At 40.1% G+C, this 27,334-nt stretch overlaps 1 protein-coding gene across 1 annotated transcript in view; it reads right to left on the reverse strand.

Moving 5' to 3' along the window:
• The window catches only part of LOC124615709 (probable 28S ribosomal protein S25, mitochondrial), a 58,069-nt gene that overhangs the window by 14,256 nt on the left and 16,479 nt on the right, over nt 1–27,334 (reverse strand). Inside the window, exon 3 of the mRNA XM_047143754.1 lies at nt 7,940–8,027. Coding sequence (XP_046999710.1) covers nt 7,940–8,027 — 88 coding nt within the window. The remainder of the gene's footprint in view (nt 1–7,939; nt 8,028–27,334) is intronic.

Consider the following 27,334-nt stretch of genomic DNA (forward strand, 5'->3'; position numbering starts at 1 on the left):
ATTCCATGGATGACAAAATGTATTGAGGTAAATGGTGATTATGTGTACAAATAATGCAAGACCTATACTACAATTCATGTAAATTTTACTAAAATAAATTCTTTTTTGCACTTCAAAAAATTCTTGTAACCCTACTTTCCAGATTAGCCTTGTAGCACACGATAATTACTTACATATGATATCCCCACGTTACAGAACCATCCTATTGTCCATAGCATAATGTCTCCCATCCTTCTCACTTCCTAAACTCATGATCTGCCACACAATTCCCTTTACAACCACCTAAGGATTTCATTCATCCATTTTCCACACCATTTCTCATTTTGCCAGCACCATCCTAACTCAAATGGACCCCTCCTCTATCTATCTGCATCGGTTCAGATAAATATCCTTTTCCCTACCTAAAACCCAGTCCTACACCCTGTTCCATAAATGCTGCCCCCCCTCCCCCCAACCCTAACCATAAAAATTCTCTTTTCAGGATCCCACCCCTCCTTTTACATGCTCCTACAACCAACTGTCCTAAATCTTGCCTCTCACATCAAAGATACTAAGCCCTTCCTTCACCTACTCTTCACCATCCCCAACCCTCTACTACCTCCCTACTTGTAACTGTTGATGCCACCCCCCTATACATCAACATCTCTCATGCCCATGGCCTTTCCACTATCAAACACTAACTTTGCCAACACCCTTCAGATTCCAAATGCACTTTACTTACGAAGGAACTGACACAATTGCAAAATTCTCACTTTTCTCCATAAATAGCTATCACAAGTAAGACTGCTGACACTCCCAAACATGTTGGTTAAAATGCAAACACAGTGCCTCATTCCCTATACATCTTACTGACTATATCCTGACACACAACTACTTTTTCTTTGAGGTGAAGGTATATAAAAAAAATCTGGAGTGCAGACACCTTTATGACACACTCCTATTCCAACTTTTTTATGGGCCAGCTGGAGGAAATCTTCCTAGCATCCCAAAACCCCAAACCCATTGTTCTGCTTCAGGATCATTGATGATATCTTCATGATCTGGACTCAGGGCCAAGACATCCTATCCTCATTCCTTCATAACCTTCTCTCCCATCCACTTCACCTGGTCTTCCTTAACACAACATTCTACCTTCCTGAATGTTGACTACCACCTCTCTCATGGTGACATCCACACCTCTTTCCACATTAAACCCATTAACCACCAATTTTGACAGCTATCCTTCCTACAACACCAAAAAATTTCCGCCACCAGTGGGTGGTCTTATCTGCAGTGACAAGAACTCCCTTGCCCAGTATGCTGAAGGTCTCATCAGGGCCTTCACAAACAGGCACTATGTCATATGTCAGCATTGGCGAAATTTTGGCTCTGAATAATGCCACTGCTGTCTCTAGGCTGGGGTATCTAATGTGTTCTGTTTGATGGATAGCCGTTATTGCTTTCGTTGCTTTCTCTGTTACATGTTCTGTGAAACATTTTGCACTTGTCTGTATCGTGACCTAGTTATGTGAAGTCTGGTATAATTTTCTGTTTTCTCTGCCGTATGAAGATATCAGCCAATGCTTTTCTGGGCACCATCATTTCTATGTTTGCCACATTTATTTTAAATCCACGTGAGATGCACAAATCTTTTATGTCATTTATTGTTTCTTGTACTCTGCAATGTATTTTGAGACTATTACAATATCATCAGCATATGTGTACGAGATTACACCCTTTGGGGTATTCTTACAATTTATTATGCTGCAAGCATAAATAACAGAGAATCCAGTGGGCTTCCCTGCAGTACTCTGACTGGCTGGAGTATTAGCTCTGACAGAGTGAGGTTATCCGACATCCTTATTTCATGCCCTGACAGTATTGCACTTATGATAAGTGTCCATATGTTGTTTTGACTTAGGATTTCCTTTAGTTTTTTGTTTCTAGCTTTTTGTTTAAGAAGTCAAAGGCTTTTGTGAAGTCTATAAATACTACATAAATCTTTCCTCTCTCTTCAGTGGCTTCCCTACACTCTTTAACAGGAGTTCTATTTCAGTTAAGAGTTGATCTTCCTTTCCTGAATCCCATTTGGCTTTCAGAGAGGCGTTTGTCGATTGCTTTATTTATTTCTGTTATTATTTTTGTGAATATTTTGAAATATAAGTTTTCTAGTGCTATGCCTCTGTATCTGCTAGGGTCCTTGGGGTCTCCTTTCCTTTTATATACAACTTTTATTATTGACTGTTTCTGCTGTTCTGGGTGGAGGTTGTTTCCAAGTACTTATTTTAGAGTTTTGTCTGGTTTGTTACTATTTGGACTGTGTCTTTTAAGTATTCACTATACAATGTGTCACTTTGGATTCCGTAGAAATATTGAAACACATGAGGCAATACTGAACCTATGACTTATCTTAGAAGCTAGGTTAAGGAAAGGCAAACTTACGTTTCTAGCATTTGTAGACTTAGGGAAAGCTTTTGACAATGTTGATTGGAATACTCTCTTTCAAATTCTGAAGGTGGCAGGGGTAAAATACAGGGAGCGAAAGGCTATTTACAATTTGTACAGAAACCAGATGGCAGTTATAAGAGATGAGGGACATGAAAGGGAAGCAGTGGTTGGGAAGGGAGTGAGACAGGGTTGTAGCCTCTCCCAGATGTTATTCAATCCGTATATTGAGCAAGCAGTGAAGGAAACAAAAGAAAATTTCGGAGTAGGTATTAAAATTCATGGAGAAGAAATAAAAACTTTGAGGTTCGCCGATGACATTGTAATTCTGTCAGAGACAGCTAAGGACTTGGAAGAGCAGTTGAACAGAATGGATAGTGTCTTGAAAGGAGGATATAAGATGAACATCAACAAAAGCAAAACAAGGATAATGGAATGTAGTCGAATTAAGTCGGGTGACGCTGAGGGAATTAGATTAGGAAATGAGACACTTAAAGTAGTAAAGGAATTTTGCTATTTGGGGAGCAAAATAACTGATGATGGTCGAAGTAGAGAGGCAATGGCAAGGAAAGCGTTTCTGAAGAAGAAAAATTTGTTAACATCGAGTATAGATTTAAGTGTCAGGAAGTCATTTCTGAAAGTATTTGTATGGAGTGTAGCCATGTATGGAAGTGAAACATGGATGATAAATAGTTTGGACAAGAAGAGAATAGAAGCTTTTAAAAATGTGGTGCTTCAGAAGAATGCTGAAGATTAGATGGGTAGATCACAAAACTAATGAGGAGGTATTGAATAGGATTAGGGAGAAGAGAAATTTGTGGCACAACTTGACTAGAAGAAGGGATTGGTTCGTAGGACATATTCTGAGGCATCAACGGATCACCAATTTAGTATTGGAGGGCAGCGTGGAGGGTAAATTCAGAAGGATGTAGGTTTCAGTAGTTACTGGGAGATGAAGAAGCTTGCACAGGATAGAGTAGCATGGAGAGCTGCAGCAAACCAATCTCAGGACTGAAGACCACAACAACAACAACAACGTGTCAGGGTCTGCTGCTTTTTTGTTCTTGGTGCAGTTCAGTTCATGTCACCTTTGGCCTGAGTGATCATTTCTGTGGAGAATGGGACCTACTCTGTAGTTGTTTGTGCGATGTCTCTTGTTTGCCCTCTGGTCTGCCTTTTAGTCCTTCCTTGTTCAGCATGTTGTCGAAGTGTGTCTCCCATTCTTTTGTACTGAAAATGTCTTTTAGCTCATTTTATGGGGCATAGTGTAATATGTAAGTCCCTTGTGGCTCCACTAACTTCTTTCCTTCTCTTTGCCAAAATGATCTCTCTCTTTTTTCCTTTTTGTAGATATGTCATTTTTTCAGCATAGGTCCTGAGGACTGTAGGGATCTCAACACACCATTTTATTTGGTGTAGGTTTCCTATTACATCTTTTAGTATCTTTTAACACTCCATGTCAAACACTTTTTCGCCCCTATTTTGCTTTTAGGATTGGCAGCTTGTCTTAGGAAGGAGTTTGCCTAATTCATCTGTTCCTTTCTCTAGCCATGTGTTGTCTATTAGCGTTTCAATTTGTTTTATATTGCCTGATTTTGCTTCCACTTTCCCAATGACTATTGTTCTCAAAAATGCTTGTTCCTCTTTTTCTTGTGCTTTTCGCCACTCTTCTTGGATAAATATTATGGTTCTGAAGTGGTGTGTGGTTTGCAGTCCACTGCTTTTGCTGTTGTGGAAAATATGTGTAGGTATGTTGAGGTTGTTAATAGGGTAAAGCCTTCTTTCTGAAATTCTTCCAATTATTTTTGGTTGGTAGTTTTTGTTAATCCATTCTACAGTTTAAGTCTCTGGCAATAATTAGTGGTTTATTATGTTTACTCTGAGTGATCCGCTGACCAGTTTCATCTATTATATCAATGGCTGTCTTTTTTCAGTTGGAAGTATGCTGACATTATACACAAATATATACAAACTTGTTAATATATGCAGGTAAATTGGTAATTCAGTGATACTGATTTGATTTTGGTAACTGTAATTCACAAACAAAATCTACATCAGATTTTTACAACTAATGACATTCTACACATCAACATAGGATAGAATCAACAAAATATTTTTGGATTCTTGTTTCTTAGGAGTCTTAGCAAAAAAATGGACTATAATACCAGATTTTCTTTTCTCAATGAATTTCTGAATGGCTTCCACCTCCATTGCTTTCACTCTTTCTTCTAGTTTCATAACTTGTGCAACCTCAAGCCAATCCTGGGCCAGTTTTGCTGCCTTTAAATCATTTTTTTTTCATTTTTTCAGTGCTTTCAACTTCTAGCTGAAGCTTCAAAGATAAGTTCTTCTTGTGCCTGCATATAGAGTTGGCGTTTATCTCTCTCTCTCTCTCTCTCTCTCTCTCTCTCTCTCTCTCTCTCTCTCTCTCTCTCTCTCTCTCTTTTTTTTCTTTTCCAGAGCAGATGTCTCTTAGTCGCTGAAGGCCTTGCCACAATGGTAAGGCCAATTCCCATCAAACTAGTGAAGTTGAGTACTGTTGTGCTTGGCTAACACTTGTGTCTGCAAAGCATTGCTGGCAAGTGGGGTGCACTCAGCACTTGCGAGGCCAATTGAGGAGCTATTTGACTGAGAAGCAGCAGCTCTGTCATGAAAACTTACCAAGAAATGTGCTAACCATACGTCCCTCCATTTACACATCCAGTGACGCTTATCAGCTGAGGATGACACATGGTAGGTCGATCTGTACCACTGGGCCTTAGGCCTGTTTGGGTGGAGTTTAGAGTTTTCAGTGTCTCATACTCAATTGATTTTTCCAAATCATTCATCTTTTTAATCTCCTCTTCAGGTTAATCTTTATTTTGTTCTTTTTTTGCTTCTCTTCTAATTCAAGTTTTCTTTTCCTTTCACATTCTTGGTTATAAGCAATACACTTTGCTTGTGCTTGCTGTCCATACTTAATTAACTGCGCATGAACGAGCTCAGGAAGGAAATGGAGGTACATTTGAAAAACATCCCTCACAGTCAAAACACAGTTTAAAACTCTTTTGGTCACTGTTGTCTTATCCTCTCTTAATATGTGCTTCAAATACAATATCTTCTCTCATGCCTGCATTTCCATGGGATCACATAAGAGAAGCTTTAACAAGGTTCAAAATATTTGGACACTTTAACTGTATGGATTATGCATTTCTTCTCGAGATATGCAGCTGCCAGTAATTGCCAATACTTTTATTATCAAAAGTTGGTTCATCTTTTTCAAACTGTCAAACCCTCCACCCATCCAATAAGTAACCTTGTTGGAGATAGAATGGCATCATTTTTGCAATCTTTAACATGCCATTGCAGCTTCGACTCTTTAATCTTCCTTTGGGGTCTAAAAACCTAAAACTTTACAGTTGCGCACATCATAAAGCATGTCTTTCCCATCACATTATTGCAACTGGCAATGTAATGTTTTAAGGCATTCTCTAGAACCCACAACTAGTCACATTTTTCCAGTTTACTAAGCTCTTTGGTTACTTTCCCGCTAACAACCAGTTGTTCAAGAGGAAGCAGATTAACAAATGTAAAGAGTTCAATTATGAAGAACTTCAGAAATACTCTCATTTTTCTCAAAACAGAAATTTTCAAAAATGAGCCAAAAATGTTTCAAGTATGTTTTCTATTTCTGTGCGCAACTTGGAAATGAAAGATGTTTGGCTTTGAAATCATTGTGTGAATATAGTGAATAGTTCTGCAGATGAAATTATGAAATAAAAAATTCTGCTTCTATTGAAGGTTTTTTAAATACTCACAATGGTATTGTTGGATTTAGACTGAACAGTAGCAGAATTCTTTTTAAGGGGGTATATGCTTATCAAATAAATATTGAATACCATCCACCTGTTCCACCACCTTGTGGTTGTGTATCTAAAACCGTGTGATGTGGAATGTTAAAACTCAGACTGAATTCCTTCAAATTCTTCACAGTGAACAGGCCAACTGTCAAAATAATGGTAAATAATGACCAGAAGTCTGGATGCTTCTTGACCTAGACAATCCAGAGCCTTTACATACGCATTATACATTGTATGAATATTGCAAGTTTCAACATTTAGAGGTTGTCAGCCTCGGGTCTGCTCAATATCACTATCTAAAAGCTTAAACACTTTTTTGTTGATGTTAGGTCTATCTGATCCCAGCACAAGGAATTTATTTAACAACAAGTTGGCTTCAGAAAGCACTTCATATAATTTCTGATGTAATGTTTAAGCAACTGCTTTACCAACAAAGAAAAGTGACACACTGTTATGCAACACTTACTCTGTGACCAAACTGTAATGGCTGTATGTAATTCTTTTTTCTCTTTAGAAATAGTAGTTTCATCGAAGCTCAATGTATAATATGGTGAACATGATCCTTCTAATATATGTTCTTGGAAATCATTTGATGAAACCATAGAGTAATAGGAAATCACAGATTTCATTGTCCAAATCAATTCAGTGGTGGTGGAATTATTCTTGGTATTGTTGGTGCACATACCAAACTTGAAGGTTGTGGCAGATCTGAAAGTTCTAAATGTAACTGATGTGGTCCAAATTTATTACCAAAGTTGCGCTTGTGTTTTGTTGAAACCGAGTGGTTAAAATTGCTTGGAAACCTTTGGTCTCAAATTTAATAAAGCAACACACACTGCAAAATATCTCACTTTCACTAATTTTTTGCCTTCATGCAGAGACTTTACTTTTCAAACTATCTGCCTTTTCAATCCAGTCAATAAGAAATTTGCATTTTCTCATCTCGAAATGTTTATCACAGAGTACCTTGTTGCCTTGCACAGCACCTCACAACACAATGCTATCAGCTAAGGGCCTCAACTGTTGTCTTGGTATATGTTTGGCTTTTATATTCAAGGTGTCGCCCCTGTGGCAGCATTAGCAGCTCCCACTACTGCCCTCCCCACTACCTACAAAGATCTGGCAATAGTTGATCAGCAGACGATTTGTTGGTGCATGGGCAACTATCAATCATGTGAGTATGTGGCATGTTTTGTATCAACTGCCAACTCCACTCCTCACCACTGCCACCTGTCAGTCATAACATAATTTTTATGATTTTATCTACTTTCATCATTTGAGCATTCCAAAAAGTTAAATGAATGAAACTGGAAAAAAGTAAACAATTTATTTTCTTCCTAAAAAAGCAAAAATTGTGAGAAAGGTGAAAAAAATTTCAAAAGGTGTCAGATTTTTTAAAAAAAAGGTGACACATGAGAAAGATGACTGACTCCTCACCCTGTGTATGCCAACAGTACTTACTGGAAGTGTTTTACACAAAAATGTATAGCAAAATGTTTATATAAATATTCAGCATAGATGTTAAAATGGTTTCAACACATTCATGAAAATGTAAAGGAATTTTAAAAGACCTGTTCTGCAAATTATCCCACATACTACTTTTATCAGAGTTAGCACAATTTAATTTGATTATAACATTTGAAAATGACAGAAGTACAATGAAGTTTCTGACTTACTCTGGTTTACATATTACTTTTTGCACATGATTATGTACTTGCTCCTTGGTTTTACTGTCAATATCAATTAACATTTGTTCTCCATCATCTGAAACAAAGAACATGGTTTCAAATTACACTTATCAGAACACCTTATAGATACAATTAACTCCCCAAATAAGGCCAATTATATGATAGTAAATTATCATCCAAAAGAACCCTTCTGTGAGCAAATATAAAAAATTTGTGGGCCGGTATTCACGTGGCCTTGATACCGATTTCTTGTTAATGTAGCTGTAATTCATGTAACAATCTAAACAAAATTTTTGTTTGCAATAGTTTTGTTTACGCAGCTTTATAGCTCTGATTTTTGTTGGGTTCTGTATGACCAGAAGCCAGTGTCCCTCTGCTGTCACTTTTTTCATAAAATGAGATATGTTTATGAGAAACACTATCCTTGTACATAATTAAAGATTGGTTTGTAACAAAAAATTATTGTTAAAATAGTTTTGCCCCAAATGGTAATTGTTGCTTATGTGGTGATCAGGTCAATATGAAACAACAAGAAAACTTTTAAGTTCATTATCTGATGTTAGTACCTTTTGTGGGGTTAATCTTTCCACTCCAGTGGTGAGTGGTGCTCAACATTGTGAAATTTCTTTTCATTTCATTGTCAAGCATCATTTGGCACAATTTTTTCACCTCTCATATGCTCCATTCTCAAATGTGACAGTACTAGGCAGCAATGCGGCATAACACTGCCATCTAGGGAAACCTGTCACAACTCAGTGTTGATCTGTAGCAATTGTGTTAAAGGTCTTAATTATTATGTTCAAGTTAGTAGGCATGAAATGGCTATTTCTTCATGTACAGTCCTTTCTCAGGAAGAGGTTGTGCAGCTTTTAGAGGGCTCTCTAAGTGAAAATGAGAATAATGATTCATTTATAAACAATTCAAGTGAAATAACGACGAAGACTGCCAACTCTGGAGACTGTTTCAAAAAATGCCAAACAATTAGAAGTTTTGTATAATAATGCCTATGTAAATATATTTGAATGCCAGTGCACCTTTTGTTTCAATGTATATCCTAATTGTTGGTTAGCAGTCACAAAAAGGCACATACCATTCTCTGTGGCACGCTCACCACCCAAGCATTGATGATTTAAATAAGAGAACATAGAGATACCCTATGTCTGCCTTACAGAGTGCAAAATGTTAACTGCCATGGTATTCTGACATTTTGTAAAGGATTTCTTTTTACATAACAATGTAAATATTGTCAAAAACTGATTTGTTTTGAGCACGGAGCACCTGAAGAAGACAGTGAGTCACGCCAACTGAAATAATGTGAGAGTTGTGTGAGAACAACAGAAACAACCTGCAGAAGGCTCAGTTATTCAACATGATTTATTCTGCATTATTCCTCATATGAACTCCCACTGGCAGTAAGTACTGTAGTACAAACAAAAAGAACTGATCACTAATTGATGCTGAAAACCTAGTTCTTTAATATGTTTGTTCACATGGTTGTTTTTTTTTTTCTTTTTCTTTTTTTTTTTATCATGAAGACTGTATGAGTAGTGGTTCTGAAAGCAGATTTCCTGAGACTCAACCCCCCCCCCCCCCACTCTCCCTCAATCAATCAATCAAGGATAAGGATTCTGCCTACTCCTATAGTCACATGATATCTTGCGAACCATGGATGAAGGGTATCGGACAGATGCCATATTCCTTGACTTCCGGAAAGCATTTGACTCGGTGCCCCACTGCAGACTCCTAACTAAGGTACGAGCATATGGGATTGGTTCCCAAGTATGTGAGTGGCTCGAAGATTTCTTAAGTAATAGAACCCAGTACGTTGACCTCGATGGTGAGTGTTCATCGAAGGTGAGGGTATCATCTGGAGTGCCCCAGGGAAGTACGGTAGGTCCGCTGTGTTTTCTATCTACATAAATGATATTTTGGATAGGGTGGAGGATAGCAATGTGCGGCTGTTTGCTGATGATGCTGTGGTGCACAGGAATGTGTCATCGTTGAGTGACTGTAGGTGGATGCAAATGACTTGGACAGGATTTGTGATCGGTGTACAGATTGGCAGCTAACTCTAAATACAGATAAATGTAAATTAATGCAGATGAATAGGGAAAAGAATCCTGTAATGTTTGAATACTCCATTAGTAGTGTAGCGCTTGACAGTCACATCGATTAAATGTTTGGGCATAACATTGCAGAGCGATATGAAGTGGGACAAGCATGTAATGGCAGTTGTGGGGAAGGCGGATAGTCGTCTTCGGTTCATTGGTAGAATTTTGGGAAGATGTGGTTCATCTGTAAAGGAGACCACTTATAAAACACTAATATGACCTATTCTTGAGTACTGCTCGAGTGTTTGGGATCCCTATCAGGTTGGATTGAGGGAGGACATAGAAGCAATTCAGAAGCGGGCTGCTAGATTTGTTACTGGTAGGTTTGATCATCATGTGAGTGTTACGGAAATGCTTCAGGAACTCAGGTGGGAGTCTCTAGAGGAAAAGAGTAAAATGGTAAAAAGTTGTTCTTAAAAACACAGCTTGGAGTGAACAATCTCTTCAATTCTGATGAGGTGAAAATTATCCTGGGGATTCATTAACAACTAGCGTGGTGCTTTGCTCCAACTTTGCCTCTGTGTATTTATCGGAAACAGAACTAGAGCCATCAAATGCTGCTTTACCCATAGCTGAACAATTGTGTTCCTCATAAATGATTTCTGTAAAGTCGTTTCAGGTTTGCATGGATTGTTAACTGTTACAGGAAAAGTCAGTGATGTCAGAAATGATAGGAGCCTGAATGCTTGCTTAGCCACAAGAATCCTTTGTTGATAAGATAATGTTGGCTCACGCAACTCTGCACGTGAGCTTGGTATATAGCTTGTTCCATAGGCTCCTGCAATCAGTCTGATGACCTTGTAGTGTACTGAGTCCAGCATCTTCAAGTATGTTGGTCATGGCGAGCCACAGATTGTACAAATATAATCTAGGTGAGAGCATACAGGGCCAGACAGAACTGCAACCAGCAGATCTATCTCTGTCCCAGTTCTACCCATTCAAACACTTCATGATGAACAGTGCTTTAAGGGATCTTACCGTATTTTTAGTTCCCTGAGATGCAGCAGCCAGGTCAGTTTTCTATCAAGTAAGAGATTCAAGAACATCATTGTGTCATGTAAATATAAAACAGAACCTCACAGTCTTAACTCAGGGGCATAAAATGAGAATGATCACAAATAAAATCAGTACACACAGTTTTCTCAGGGGACAAATTAAAATTTGTTCTGTCAGACCAGGCTTTTAATCTCTTCAGTTTCAATTGTAATTGATGAGAGGAAAATGCGGGACTCGAAGTGGAGCACAAAGTGAAGAAATCATCCACAAACAATGAGAAGTTCACAGGATTCTTCACTATGGATGATACCTTACTGATAGCAATTGTGAACATAGTCATGGTTAAAATGTTCTTACATGCACACACATCTGAAAGAACATACACTGATGATGATCTACATCTTAGCTGCCTGTGAATTCCTTGGTATCACCTGTATTAGGTATAGACTTACTATCCAATAGTGACATACAAAAATTTATGCTGGACTGTGTTCAACTCTCAGTCCAGCACAGATTTTCACATGTCACTATTGGGTAATAAGTCTATACCTAATACAGCCAATGTCAAGAAATTCAAGTCAGTGAATTAATTTCCAAGTACTAAAAATGTTCCTCTGAGGGATACCGTTAATGTGAGAGGACCTATCACAAAGAGCATTCCTTACTCTGTAGCTACAATGATGTTCAGCACAGAAGGGTAGCAGAAAAATAGGAAGACGACCACAAAATCCCCATTCATGTAACTGAGAGATGATTCTGTGTCTCCATGTAGTGTGGTATGACTTTTCAATGTTAAAAAAAATTGATGTTAAATGCTCGTTTTGTAGGAATGTCTCCCTTATAGACACCTCAAATAAGGTTAGGTTGCCCACCCAGTTAGCCGTGTGGTGTAAAACACTGCATTCTGCGCGGAAAGGCGTGCCGGTCCCCAGCACGAATCCGCCTGGTGGATTAGTGTTGAGGTTCGGTGTGCCGGCCAGTCTATGGGTGGTTTTTAAGGCGGTTTTCCATCTGCCTTGGCAAATGCAGGTTGGTTCCCCTTCTTCCACCTCAGTTACACTATGTCGGTGATTGGTGCACAAACAATGTCTCCATGTATGCTTACACCATAATTACTCTACCATGCAAACATTTGGGGTTACACTCGTCTGGTGTGAGACGTTCCCAGGGGGAGGGGAGGGGTGTCCACTGGGGCCCGAACCGCATAATAACCCCGGGTTCGATGTGGGGCGGCAGTGGGGTGAGTGAACTGCTGTAGCCTGTTGTGGGGTTATGTACCACTGAGGGCTACGGTGGGGACGAAGTCTCTCCGTCATTTCTAGGTCCCCAGTTCAATACTATATAAGTTTAGTTTATCAAGACAGGAACACTGCATTCTGAATCAATATTGGAAGTGACTTATGAGCTTCCTAGATTCTAGGTGGGTGTTGATCTTCCATTCTAATGCTTTTCCTACTAAAAAGTGCTATCATTACTGATTGCCTCTGAAGGGTCGGATACTGGTCACAACCTCATATTTTATTAAAAAATGCGAGGAGGGTGTCTTTATATTCAAGGTTAGGTGTCACATTTGAAATGAATTTGTACCCTCCCCCAACTTCTCAGTATGTCTGGAAACCTGAAACTCGACTCATGGACTATGTTATATAGTGAAAGTATTGTGCCATGGTCTTTCAGGACTCCACTGTCCTGTACAGTAGCTAATGGACATGATGACATTTTCCCAGGGATCTTCCTCACTGATACCCATACAACAGTGGCAGAACTTGACTGAATGATGTATTCAGAAACCTGTGTCACCGTATGCTTCACATTCTCTTTCACTGTCCATTAGGTGTTCGCTCTCACTAGCCAAAAAGCATCAAGATTCTTTGCAGGTGAATTACGCTTGAATCCGCAAAGTGCTGCCTGCCTGTCTCTTATTGCACAATGGCAAAGATCATGCCTCTAAGGAACATAGTGTCTCTGTGATGACCTGAGGATTTTTGTAAACATTCATCAGAGGTGAAGTGGTTCACAATGTTATGGTGATCCAACCAGTCTTGGATGTTGTCTCAGTGCTCAAATATGAGAAAATGCTTGTAAAGCGTACAGTTTGCCTTGCAGATTATCCAACTAGGTGGTTTCCTCTGTTTTTCGTCAAAAGCAGATAGAAACTGGGAAATGGTCCCTGGAGTGGAGGTCGTCTAAAGCTTCCCTATGGCCAAAATCTATGAGAACAGGAGAGTAGACTGTCAGACTAATGGCGGAGAATGACCTGTTGCTGTGCTAAAATGTGTCATTGCCTTGTATTTAGGAAGCATATGTTTTTAGATCTGAACATGTAGATGAAGATGAAATGGGAGATAAGATACTGCATGAAGAATTTGACAGAGCACTGAAAGACCTGAGTTGAAACAAGGCCCCGGGAACAGACAACATTCCATTAGAGCTACTGATGGCCTTGGGAGAGCCAGTCATGACAAAACTCTACCATCTGGTGAGCAAGATGTATGAGACAGGCGAAATACCCTCAGACTTCAAGAAGAATATAATAATTCCAATCCCAAAGAAAGCAGGTGTTGACAGATGTGAAAATTACCGAACTATCAGTTTAATAAGTCACAGCTGCAAAATACTAACGTGAATTCTTTACGGACGAATGGAAAAACTGGTAGAAGCGGACCTCGGGGAAGATCAGTTTGGATTCCGTAGAAATGTTGGAACACGTGAGGCAATACTAACCTTACGACTTATCTTAGAAGAAAGATTAAGAAAAGGCAAACCTACGTTTCTAGCATTTGTAGACTTAGAGAAAGCTTTTGACAACATTAACTGGAACACTCTCTTTCAAATTCTGAAGGTGGCAGGGGTAAAATACAGGGAGCGAAAGGCTGTTTACAATTTGTACAGAAACCAGATGGCAGTTATAAGAGTCGAGGGGCATGAAAGGGAAGCAGTGGTTGGGAAAGGAGTGAGACAGGGTTGTAGCCTGTCCCCGATGTTATTCAATCTGTATATTGAGCAAGCAGTAAAGGAAACAAAAGAAAAATTCGGAGTAGGTATTAAAATTCATGGAGAAGAAGTAAAAACTTTGAAGTTCGCCGATGACATTGTAATTCTGTCAGAGACAGCAAAGGACTTGGAAGAGCAGTTGAATGGAATGGACAGTGTCTTGAAAGGAGGATATAAGATGAACATCAACAAAAGCAAAACAAGGATAATGGAATGTAGTCAAATTAAATCGGGTGATGCTGAGGGAATTACATTAGGAAATGAGACACTTAAAGTAGTAAAGGAATTTTGCTATTTAGGGAGTAAAATAACTGATGATGGTTGAAGTAGAGAGGATATAAAATGTAGACTGGCAATGGCAAGGAAATCGTTTCTGAAGAAGAGAAATTTGTTAACATCGAGTATAGATTTAAGTGTCAGGTAGTCGTTTCTGAAAATATTTGTATGGAGTGTAGCCATGTATGGAAGTGAAACATGGACGATAACTAGTTTGGACAAGAAGAGAATAGAAGCTTTCGAAATGTGGTGCTACAGAAGAATGCTGAAGATAAGGTGGGTAGATCACGTAACTAATGAGGAGGTATTGAATAGGATTGGGGAGAAGAGAAGTTTGTGGCACAACTTGACTAGAAGAAGGGATCGGTTGGTAGGACATGTTTTGAGGCATCAAGGGATCACAAATTTAGCATTGGAGGGCAGCGTGGAGGGTAAAAATCGTAGAGGGAGACCAAGAGATGAATACACTAAGCAGATTCAGAAGGATGTAGGTTGCAGTAGGTACTGGGAGATGAAGAAGCTTGCGCAGGATAGAGTAGCATGGAGAGCTGCATCAAACCAGTCTCAGGACTGAAGACCACAACAACAACAACATATTTTCAACTACTTGAGCCTTGAACAATGGGATTTTCTGCTGTTTGATCCCAAGGACAGGTAGGGTTGCAGCCCCAAAGAGCACTAAGTGCACTGAAATCTCCTAAAAAGAGGAACGCTGGGGACAGCTGATTGATCAGCTCAAAGAGTGCCTCACTATTAAGTGCTTCCTGTACCAGTAGATAAATGGAATATTGTGTTACCTGAATGACACAAAATGTACAGTGCCAGCAATTGCTTGTAGTGTGGTAATTATGGCGATAAACAAGAAGAAGAAGAAGAAGAAGAAGAAGAAGAAGAAGAGTGTCGGTGATGAGAACTGCCACTCCTCCCTTAGTCCTTTCGCCACTGAGTTCATTCTTTCTATGTAGATGACAGCCTCATAGCACACAAGTATCAGAACCCTTAAAATGTGGTGTTCCTTGAGAGCCTTATAGGCAGGTCTAGCCTGTGCTAGGAGCTGGTTTTTCTCTATGATTTCTGAAGAAGACTGTAGTATGTCCATTATCTGTTGTTGAGGTCTGCCTTCTCTTTCTCGTTGCACCTAGGTGGGGAGTACAAGACTAATATGGGTGGATTAGAGGAGACTTGGTGGATCCTTTAAATGACCATTTCCTTTTCCAAATCTTCAGCATCAGAGGTGGCTGCCGATTTCATCTTTGTTGCTTTAGTTACTATTTTATTGGACTTTGACTTGTTATTTATGGTAAGTTATCCTTCTTGGTTAGAAACATGGGAAAGTTTGTGATTAAGTGAATCAAACACTGCTGGTGAGATCTTTTCTTTTGGGGGTAAGGGTGGCACAATGTTCTCTTGCAAGTCTTGGAACTGATTATCTGGTAGATGCAGGCTTACTGAAACCTGTAATTTTACATGCACAGCAACATGAGTAAGTGCTTGGTAGTGACATTTACTCCTTGTGTCTGTGTTGACACACAGACTTTAACTGCAAGCTATTTCACCACTAATACAGATGAGGTAACGAGTGATGGAGGTTGCATCACTTTAAATAATTTCTTTGCTTCAACCTAAAGCACAGGTTGTGTAACCTTAATTTTTCAGTCCTGCAGGCAGGATACTCTCTGCTCCAAATTGTATGTTTGTTAAAGCATTTAACACACACTGGTGGAGATGAGCATCCTCCACCTGGCTCATGAACTGATTGGCCACAGTTCCCAAAAGCAGCATGACCATTACATGGAACTGTAGCGTGAGAAAATCTTTAGCACTTGAAACACTGCAACAGATTTGGAAAATATGACTTCAAGTCACTTGTGATAGGATCTGTATCTGAAGGTAGAATGGGGAAACCTTAGCAATGGTGCCTTCTTCCCTTTTAACAATCATGGAAACATTTTGACATGACCATGCCCTGCTACTATAAGTGTTCCCTGTTTCTGTATGAGGATGCTCCAGAGAGCTAACCTTGGGGAGGGGGGGGGGGGGGGTTCTCTTGCTGGATTGGATGTGAATGCTCACCAGTGGTCCACTCATTTTACTGGGAGTGGTTTTTGAAAAATCAATAGGCTCCACAAATATCCTATGAGCACCTATGACTGGGCCCACTTGCTTGAGTAAGCTTTGTACAACTGAGATGTGGCACGTGCCCCAGAGGTTGCCTGAAAATGACCGTTTCACACATCAGCACGCATCACACCTTAAAACTAAGGTCCTACCCCTCCTCTCTCTCTCTCTCTCTCTCTCTCTCTCTCTCTCTCTCTCTCTCACACACACACACACACACACACACACACACACACACACCAATGAATGAAGCATTTTAAAAATAAATCAACAAATTTTGTGTGCCCGTCTCTTACTGTGGGTGAGATATGGGTCTACAATTTCACACCAGATCAAAACAGCAGTCAAAACAGTGAATAAAAGGCAGTGGACAACCACCATAAGGCTCAAGTTTATTTCAGCTTCTGGAAAGCTTGTGTCCATAATTGTCTGGGATGCAAAAGGGGTTATTCTTATTGATAAACTTGTTGTTGTTGTTGTGGTCTTCAGTCCTGAGACTGGTTTGATGCAGCTCTCCATGCTACTCTATCCTGTGCAAGCTTCTTCATCTCCCAGTATCTACTGCAACCTACATCCTTCTGAATCTGCTTAGTGTATTCATCTCTTGGTCTCCCTCTACGATTTTTACCCTCCACGCTGCCCTCCAATGCTAAATTTGTGATCCCTTGATGCCTCAAAACATGTCCTACCAACCGATCCCTTCTTCTAGTCAAGTTGTGCCACAAACTTCTCTTCTCCCCAATCCTATTCAATACCTCCTCATTAGTTACGTGATCTACCCACCTTATCTTCAGCATTCTTCTGTAGCACCACATTTCGAAAGCTTCTATTCTCTTCTTGTCCAAACTAGTTATCGTCCATGTTTCACTTCCATACATGGCTACACTCCATACAAATACTTTCAGAAACGACTTCCTGACACCTAAATCTATACTCGATGTTAACAAATTTCTCTTCTTCAGAAACGATTTCCTTGCCATTGCCAGTCTACATTTTATATCCTCTCTACTTCGACCATCATCAGTTATTTTACTCCCTAAATAGCAAAACTCCTTTACTACTTTAAGTGTCTCCTTTCCTAATCTAATCCCCTCAGCATCACCCGATTTAATTTGACTACATTCCATTATCCTCGTTTTGCTTTTGTTGATGTTCATCTTATATCCTCCTTTCAAGACACTGTCCATTCCGTTCAACTGCTCTTCCAAGTCCTTTGCTGTCTCTGACAGAATTACAATGTCATCGGCGAACCTCAAAGTTTTTACTTCTTCTCCATGAATTTTAATATCTACTCCGAAATTTTCTTTTGTTTCCTTTACTGCTTGCTCAATATACAGATTGAATAACATCGGGGACAGGCTACAACCGTGTCTCACTCCTTTCCCATCCACTGCTTCCCTTTCATGCCCCTCGACTCTTATAACTGCCATCTGGTTTCTGTACAAATTGTAAATAGCCTTTCGCTCCCTGTATTTTACCCCTGCCACCTTCAGAATTTGAAAGAGAGTATTCCAGTTAATGTTGTTAAAAGCTTTCTCTAAGTCTACAAATGCTAGAAACGTAGGTTTGCCTTTTCTTAATCTTTCTTCTAAGATAAGTCGTAAGGTTAGTATTGCCTCACGTGTTCCATTTCTACGGAATCCAAACTGATCTTCCCCGAGGTCCGCTTCTACCAGTTTTTCCATTCGTCTGTAAAGAATTCACGTTAGTATTTTGCAGCTGTGACTTATTAAACTGATAGTTCGGAAATTTTCACATCTGTCAACACCTGCTTTCTTTGGTATTGGAATTATTATATTCTTCTTGAAGTCTGTGGATATTACGCCTGTCTCATACATCTTGCTCACCAGATGGTAGAGTTTTGTCATGACTAGCTCTCCCAAAGCCATCAGTAGTTCTAATGGAATGTTGTCTACTCCCGGGGCCTTGAAAGAGTAAAACAATAATTAGCTAACACTAAACAAGTCACTTGGACTACCTTGACAAAAGAAAATACATATAAAGTAGCTGCATTGCAAAAGAGAAAAAAATTAATATTTTTCCAGGACACATCCATTGTGGCATACAACTTCTGTTGCAGCTCTGAATCGAATGTTACCATAGGGCATAGCTGCCCCTTACATTCATGAGGAGTATGTTTTCTATGTTCACTTATAGAACAGTAATTACTTCTAGTGAAAAATTTTATTTTGTGTGTGTTGATCACCTGTGAAACACACGGGGTGACATCTCGAGACAAAAGTTGGAGCCTGATGGATCATTTGAAGTGAGTGGAAAGACATTTATTAGGCACTGCAGCAACCACACAGAGATATGAGTCCAAAGAGCCCAGAATGCAGATACTGGTATACTTTCATATGAGACTTTAAGATATCAGAAAAACCTGAAAACCGAGCGAGGTGGCGCAGTGGTTAGACACTGGACTCGCATTCGGAAGGACGACGGTTCAATCCCGCGTCCGGCCATCCTGATTTAGGTTTTCCGTGATTTCCCTAAATCAGTCCAGGCAAATGCCGGGATGGTTCCTCTGAAAGGGCACGGCCGACTTCCTTCCCCATCCTTCCCTAATCCGATGAGACCGATGACCACGCTGTCTGGTCTCCTTCCCCAAACCAACCAACCAAAAACCTGAAAGCTGCCCATCAATTGTCCAAGTTAATAACTTTGTAGAATTAAGTCTTACTGAAAGAGGGAAATCGCATTGTTTGTTTCCTTCATGAGTAAGAATGACTTGTAATGAGCCATTGGTATTGAATGTGAGAAAATTTGGTGAAAGTCTAAACCAAGGCCAGTCACATACTCACATGTTTCATGCAACAGTGTTGTTGACATTTGCCATGAGATATAATGCGAAGGAAATAGGGTGTGTCAGCAGCTGGGTCTATGGAACTAATGAGAGAGCAGCGGACAGACAACATGTTTTGAAGGAATATTGTCAAATTATCATTTCAGTATACTACAATCACTGAAATTCTAGCACATTCAGAAGAAACAGGCACATATTTTGACACCCAAGATTACTAATTTAATTTAAGCTGTGCTATTAGGTCAGAACCTTGTAATTTGTGACATTATCAGAAGAAACACATGTATGTCACAAAAAGGATTAATAATTTAATTTTTGCGAATAAACCTACCGTAACTACTCGAATCTAAGCCGCACTCGAATCTAAGCCGCACCTGAAAAATGAGACTCGAAATCAAGGAAAAAAATTTTTCCCCAATTTAAGCCGCACCTGAAATTTGAGACTCGAAATTCAAGGGGAGAGAAAAGTTTTAGGCCGCACCTCCAAATAGAAACAAAGTTAGTCCATTTTGATATGAGACACAATTTAGGTCGAATGAATGACGATACAGCTACAGTAGTTTGGTTCGAGTCGTAAGCTTAGCAGTTAAGCTTTACCAAGTAGCCATTGCTATGCATCAGGCGCTCTGTCCGTATTTATACGGGTACCCTTCGTTTTTCACGTGCTTTGTCTGGTTTGAATTGATTGCTTATTTTTCTTTGATCTGATAAGTGCCATTCTCTTTGTTATAGGTGTTTACGTCACTCCAAGCTGAAAATGTATTACTGTACTGTGTCATGCATTGTTTGTCGCATTCTGGTAATGAGTGTTCACAACCTGTCGCCGCTCGCGGCATGGCTTGCTTTTGTGTGCGCTGCCGCCGCTTACAATTAAAAAAATATAGAGAGAGAGAGAGAGAGAGAGAGAGAGAGAGAGAGAGAGAGAGGAATCGTCTCATTAGCGAAACAATGGCAAGAGACTGCTATTTGTTGTTATTTACACTACTGCTTTTTTTGATAATGATCAACAAGAACCAAACAATAAACTGCATATGATAGAAGATGTTCTGAACGAGAATTTAGCGAAAATTTTTCTCTGTTTGAAAATCTTTGCAGATGCCTCTTTAGTACATTACTTTCTGCACAGAAATTAGAGTCATAATAGATTTAAAAATCTAGTCAATTGCCGTGCTTCATTTCTGAAGGATCACTATTAGGCATAAGAATAATACGAATATAAACATGACATGATATGTGTATTCTTCCGCGTTTGCTGTTGTCTCACTCTAGTTTTGTAGTTTATTAGGCAGACAGGATTTAAATGAGATAGCAGCAAACACGAAAGAATACATGGCAAAATGTTTATATTTGTATTATTCTTGTGGTGAAGAGAATACTGCATGTGATTCACAATTCATAAAAGTTCCCATTAGCAAACATCTCTTCTCACAGGTAGGAAAAAAATCAGAACATATATTGACAAACATCGCAAACAGTCTTGCCAGTCGGATTTTCGTAGTACATTGAGAAGCTGCTACATTCGAAGATGAACAATGCGGAATTTGTATTTACTTCGTTGGATAATGTATGAAAATGCAGTGGTCGAAATTCGGGGCGGAGAAAAAAGCTCGTCTTCCACCTTTTTCTTTTAATTTATTTACTGACGCAGAGATTTTGGCGCCAGAATGTATCTTTGTGCCTGCGAAGCATGCCTGTGTAGCGCTACATATATTCGACGGCAGAAGTTAGTTGTGGCGGCACCTACCAATATATTTCAGAACTTACGCTTACTTTGCACTCGATTCTAAGCCGCAGGCAGTTTTTTGGAGTACAAAAACCGGAAAAAAGTGCAGCTTAGATTCGAGTAAATACGGTAGTGCATTCCAACCTAACCTAAACCTTGGGCTAAGATACAGATCAGTTTGTCATCACAACCAGATTTTTAGTTGTCACATTTGTTGGCTTCACCAGCTCACAACCAATCACACTGCAACCTAACCACATCATATTTTGTGACATAGTTAGAAGAGACAGTCAAATATTTGTAACTAGGCTATATACACAGGTTGCAGCACTTAAATCTGGACAAATTTCAATTTGATTTTCCCACCGTATCATACTTCCATCGGAGATTCGATTCGCATTCTTTAATGCCATAGGCATCTAGTAAACAGTTAGAATCTCAAAATGGCCAAGATGTTACAGAGAAGTGCAGAGTACAACCAAAGAGCCATGATTATCGAAAGTCTTCATGCTGGGCGTTCACCCACTGAAATAGTTTGATTCTGCGGGTACCTGAAATCGACTGTTTATGATATTGTGGCCAAGTATAATGCTTCGGGTAAGTCTGGGGAAGGTTCCACTAACGAAGCAAGGAAATCTAATTTGAGGAAATGCGTGCACAATCTGTGACAGTCATTGAAAAGGTTCAGGCACTGATTTAGGAGGACCCAGGGCAATAGTTAAGGAAACTGGCATCAGCATTGAATGTCAGTGAGTGAACAATGCATCGGATGGAAGAGGAGGACCACATACAAACCATTTAGTCCAAAACTGGCTCTCAGATAACGTTGAAATATTCTGGTCAAAGGAGTTCTGGCCCCTGAATAGCCTGGATTTAAACCCCCTCGGCTACTATGTTTGGAGGGTAGTCGAAAGAGTTACCAATAAGACAAGGCACTCTAATGTCACATCTCTATGCACCACTATTGAAGCAGCACTTGCGAATATGGACAGCACTGTTTTCAAGAGTGCAGGCGATTGCTTCAGGACAAGACTGGAAGCAGTCATTGCAGCTGAAGGGGATTACATCGAGTAACGTTACTCTTGAAAGATACCACTACTTATAACGTAAAAAGATTTTCATTTTTATTTATATTTTGTTTTAATAAATTTTCTTTAAAAAAAAAGTTTCATTTGTACAGTTTTAAGCATCACACCCTATATTTAATCTGTGCACTTAGATCCCAGCCGAACCGCACCCTCAGAAATCACAACATCTTCAGAAAAAAAATTGCTGAAGCAAAATTACAAACTTCACTGCTGCATGGACACACAGCAGTGAAATTTATAATCTCGCTTGTGACAAATCGATGACTCAAAAGGAGTGTTATGACTAAAAAAAAATCATGTTTTTGGGTTATCATAATCATCTGGCTATCTTAGTTGCACCGTTGTAATGAGAAACTGTTACAAGTATAAGAATGTCAAAAACAAGCAATTAAGCATACATACCACTTTTAAATTAATTCTATTTAATTCTTTTTTCGATTGAGAAATGTTACATTTTGCTTTGAACATTTTTCCTATAATGACAACAATCAAATTACTAAAGAGAAGTGTTGCATTTTGAGTTGTAACACCTTCGCATTAGGAAACTGAATGGCTTATTATTGGCACACCATTCTTGATTACGGTAGTACTGGTAACAATGGCTGCATGTTTGTTACAATATTGTCTTCATAACATACTGTAAACTTACAGTCTTGTGTTAATTTGGTGTTTTAACAACATGGAAAGCAGACGCGGGTGCAAGGTGAGCTTGGCATTATATGCATCGAATGATGATAAAAATACTCGTGGCAGTGGTAATGAAGTTCCATCCTATGCAACACTAAAAGTAAGTATTATACATATGACTAGTTCTTCTTCTTCTACTGCTGCCTCTGCTCCTGCTGCCGCCGCCGCCACCACCGCCACCACCACCACCACGACTACTACTGTTATCATCATTACTACTACTACTACTACTACTACTACTACTACACTCCTGGAAATGGAAAAAAGAACACATTGACACCGGTGTGTCAGACCCACCATACTTGCTCCGGATACTGCGAGAGAACTGTACAAGCAATGATCACACGCACGGCACAGCGGACACACCAGGAACCGCGGTGTTGGCCGTCGAATGGCGCTAGCTGCGCAGCATTTGTGCACCGCCGCCGTCAGTGTCAGCCAGTTTGCCGTGGCATACGGAGCTCCATCGCAGTCTTTAACACTGGTAGCATGCCGCGACAACGTGGACGTGAACCGTATGTGCAGTTGACGGACTTTAGGCGAGGGCGTATAGTGGGCATGCGGGAGGCCGGGTGGACGTACCGCCGAATTGCTCAACACGTGGGGCGTGAGGTCTCCACAGTACATCGATGTTGTCGCCAGTGGTCGGCGGAAGGTGCACGTGCCCGTCGACCTGGGACCGGACCGCAGCGACGCACAGATGCACGCCAAGACCGTAGGATCCTACGCAGTGCCGTAGGGGACCGCACCGCCACTTCCCAGCAAATTAGGGACACTGTTGCTCCTGGGGTATCGGCGAGGACCATTCGCAACCGTCTCCATGAAGCTGGGCTACGGTCCCGCACACCGTTAGGCCGTCTTCCGCTCACGCCCCAACATCGTGCAGACCGCCTCCAGTGGTGTCGCGACAGGCGTGAATGGAGGGACGAATGGAGACGTGTCGTCTTCAGCGATGAGAGTCGCTTCTGCCTTGGTGCCAATGATGGTCGTATGCGTGTTTGGCGCCGTGCAGGTGAGCGCCACAATCAGGACTGCATACGACCGAGGCACACAGGGCCAACACCCGGCATCATGGTGTGGGGAGCGATCTCCTACACTGGCCGAACACCACTGGTGATCGTCGAGGGGACACTGAATAGTGCACGGTACATCCAAACCGTCATCGAACCCATTGTTCTACCATTCCTAGACCGGCAAGGGAACTTGCTGTTCCAGCAGGACAATGCACGTCCGCATGTATCCCGTGCCACCCAACGTGCTCTAGAAGGTGTAAGTCAACTACCCTGGCCAGCAAGATCTCCGGATCTGTCCCCCATTGAGCATGTTTGGGACTGGATGAAGCGTCGTCTCACACGGTCTGCACGTCCAGCACGAACGCTGGTCCAACTGAGGCGCCAGGTGGAAATGGCATGGCAAGCCGTTCCACAGGACTACATCCAGCATCTCTACGATTGTCTCCGTGGGAGAATAGCAGCCTGCATTGCTGCGAAAGGTGGATATACACTGTACTAGTGCCGACATTGTGCATGCTCTGTTGCCTGTGTCTATGTGCCTGTGGTTCTGTCAGTGTGATGTATCTGACCCCAGGAATGTGTCAATAAAGTTTCCCCTTCCTGGGACAATGAATTCACGGTGTTCTTATTTCAATTTCCAGGAGTGTATATAACATGGCAGAGGCAATTTCTATTGCGACATACTAGTATAGTGGAACCAAAATACAGGTACCGTCAAACGCGGTGATTTCAGACACCAGGGTGAATTCGGACAGTATGGCTTATTTTCTCTTTGCCACTGCATAGAAACAAAGAGTTACTTATTTTAACATCTGTTCACCAGTTATTTTGAGCGCAAAATTACATTTATCGCTTTCCACAACTTTTATTTTGCAACTGTTTCCCTAGGTGAATAACTGATGAACAGTCTCAGTGTTAAAAATCCATGTATTATCGTAAAGTGGAAACTTTCAATTGTTGCACCGAGCAGGAAGTTATTGTAACCATAATTGTCAACTGTATAAGTTGGTCGAGCTTCTCGTGCAAAGTTATAAAATTACGGCAGTTTTTGTAAAACTGTGTACTGTTTGGGGTGATTTCGGACAATGCTAAAAACGTATAAGAGCAGGAGAGGTGCTACAGTATGATGTAATTATGACATAGAACTTTTAGATAAAGCTGTTCGTGACATTCAGAGTGGTAAATTATCGTACAGAAAAGCGTGTGGTTTGTATGGTATACCTAAATCAACCCTACAAATCAAGTACAGGAAGCACATCCGATAAAAATGGGAGGACAGCCAGTGCTAAATAAAGAAGAATAAGAAATGTTGAAGCAAGATATCTTGAGGGCTGCACATTAGGAATTTCCCTTCACTAAATTGGATATTAGATATTCAGTTAAAGGCTACCTTGACAAATCTGGCCGAAAAGAGAAGAAATTTCATAATAATTTGCCACGAGAAGAATGGGTGCATTTATTCCTCAAACAACAATCAGAAGATCTTTCCGTTTGCTTAAGTGAAAATATTAAATGAGCTCATGTAGAAGTGAACAAAGAGACTGTTGAGATGTTTTTCTCCAATATCAAGGTAAAGCTGGAAAATCTCCCACCTAGCAACATGATCAACTATGATGAAGCCAACATGTCAGATGATCCAGGCAAGCAGCAGATAATTACGAAATGAGGGAGTAAGCATGCTGAGAAAGTGATGGGCTCATCAAAATCTAGTGTCTCAATAATGGTGGCAGCTAGTGCCGATGGTAAACTGCTTCCTCCGTACGTCCTTTACAAATCAGAGCATTTGTGGGACAAGTGGCAAGAAGGTGGACCACAAGGAACCTGTTTCAATAGGAACAAAAGTGGATAGTTTGACCTGCCAGTATTTGAAGACTGGTTCTTTACAATCGCTTTGCTCTATTTGAAGAGGCAAAATGGGCCAACAGTCATGATTGGAGACAACTTATCCAGTCACGTGTCTTTACATGTTATTGAAGAGTGTGAGTGGAACAATATTTCATTCATCCCCCTTCCCCCCAATAACACGCATCTCCTCCAACTGCTCGATGTAAGCTTCTTCAGGCCAATGAAAGCAACGTGGCGAGCTGTATTAACTGATTGGAAGAAACACACTCATGGGACCATTTTCAAGGATGTCTTCCCATCTCTTCTGAAGCAGAAACTGAATAAGATTTCAGCAAATCCCAAGGAAAACATAAAGGGTGGATTTCGCACCACGGGCCTAATCCCTTTTGATCCAGATCATGTCTTACAAAAATTGCCTGATAATGAGGAGAGCCAGCAAAGCAACGCAGATGCATGGTCTTCCACTTTTGAAGAATGCTCAAAGAAATTCGTTATCCTCCAAATAAACTTGGTAGGTCCTGCTGCTGCCGCAAACTAGACATTCAACCTGGAAAATCAATCACTGGCCGAGATTTTCAAGGAAACGAAAACAGTGCTGAAACAAGTGACAGAGCTTCTAGCAGTAGTGAAAGTGAAAATGACACATCATCCAATGAAGTTTTACTGCTGAAAGAAGAGGCTTTTCTCGTTGTAGAGTACAAATATAGACGTGGTATCAAGGAGCAAACAAGGCAGTATATTGCAGTGGCCACAAATGTTGGTGCTATGAAAGTAAGTGTGAAATTCTTGCACCCACACGAGAACAGTAAAAACATATTTGTTTCTCCTAATGTCCCCGATGAAGACACAATACAAAAATTGCAAATTTTGACAATACTTCCCACATCACTTGAGAAGAGGGGAATGTTCATTTTTTGAGAATATGTGCTTCAGACTCGAAGACAATCATTTATTTAAAGTTTTTGCAACTTAATTTAGGATGATGAGTGAGAACAATTATTTTGACCTTTTAGTTAAATTACTTTGTTTCTGTCTGATTAAAATATTTCAGTTAAGAACTGTAAAAATTTTTTATTTAAATTCTTGCAAAACAAAAACTTATCTGTGATATATAAAATTATTATATCATTCCATATCACTTATTCGTAACAAAGGGCTACCTTAAAATGTGTAAAATGTCACTAAAACCAAATAAAAAGCACATAGAATTTTTAAAAAAAGGCAGTAACTGTCCGAATTCGCCTTCTACTGTAACTTCAGACAGATTTAAAAAACACGTGTCCGAAATCACCCCAATCCATGACGTGATTTCGCACACTTTATTTAACTGCCTCAAATAAATATACCTACCCATACACTTTCTGATTCTGGGATATTTTATTTATTACAAATATACCCTACCACTTCCACAACAATCAATTTAATCTAACAATATATATGAAAGTTACGATCAAAATAACGGCAAAACCATCCGAAATCACCCCATTTGATGGTACATTAAAGAACACACTAGTGTTCATCACTCAAAAAATGTTGCTTATCATTTTGAAATTGAAGAGAAAGGAACCAGAATCTGTAAATGCATGTGTCTTTCAACTCTGAGTATCAGGCATCAAAACATGACAACTTTATGGTCCAAAACAAAATGTGGTGGTAAATCGAAGGAGACTTAAGGGGAAAACATGGAAATAGAAAGAAATTAGATGATCAGGCTCTTAAGTAAGTG

The sequence above is a fragment of the Schistocerca americana genome, chromosome 5 (genome assembly GCF_021461395.2).
Source record: "Schistocerca americana isolate TAMUIC-IGC-003095 chromosome 5, iqSchAmer2.1, whole genome shotgun sequence".
NCBI lineage: Eukaryota > Metazoa > Arthropoda > Insecta > Orthoptera > Acrididae > Schistocerca > Schistocerca americana.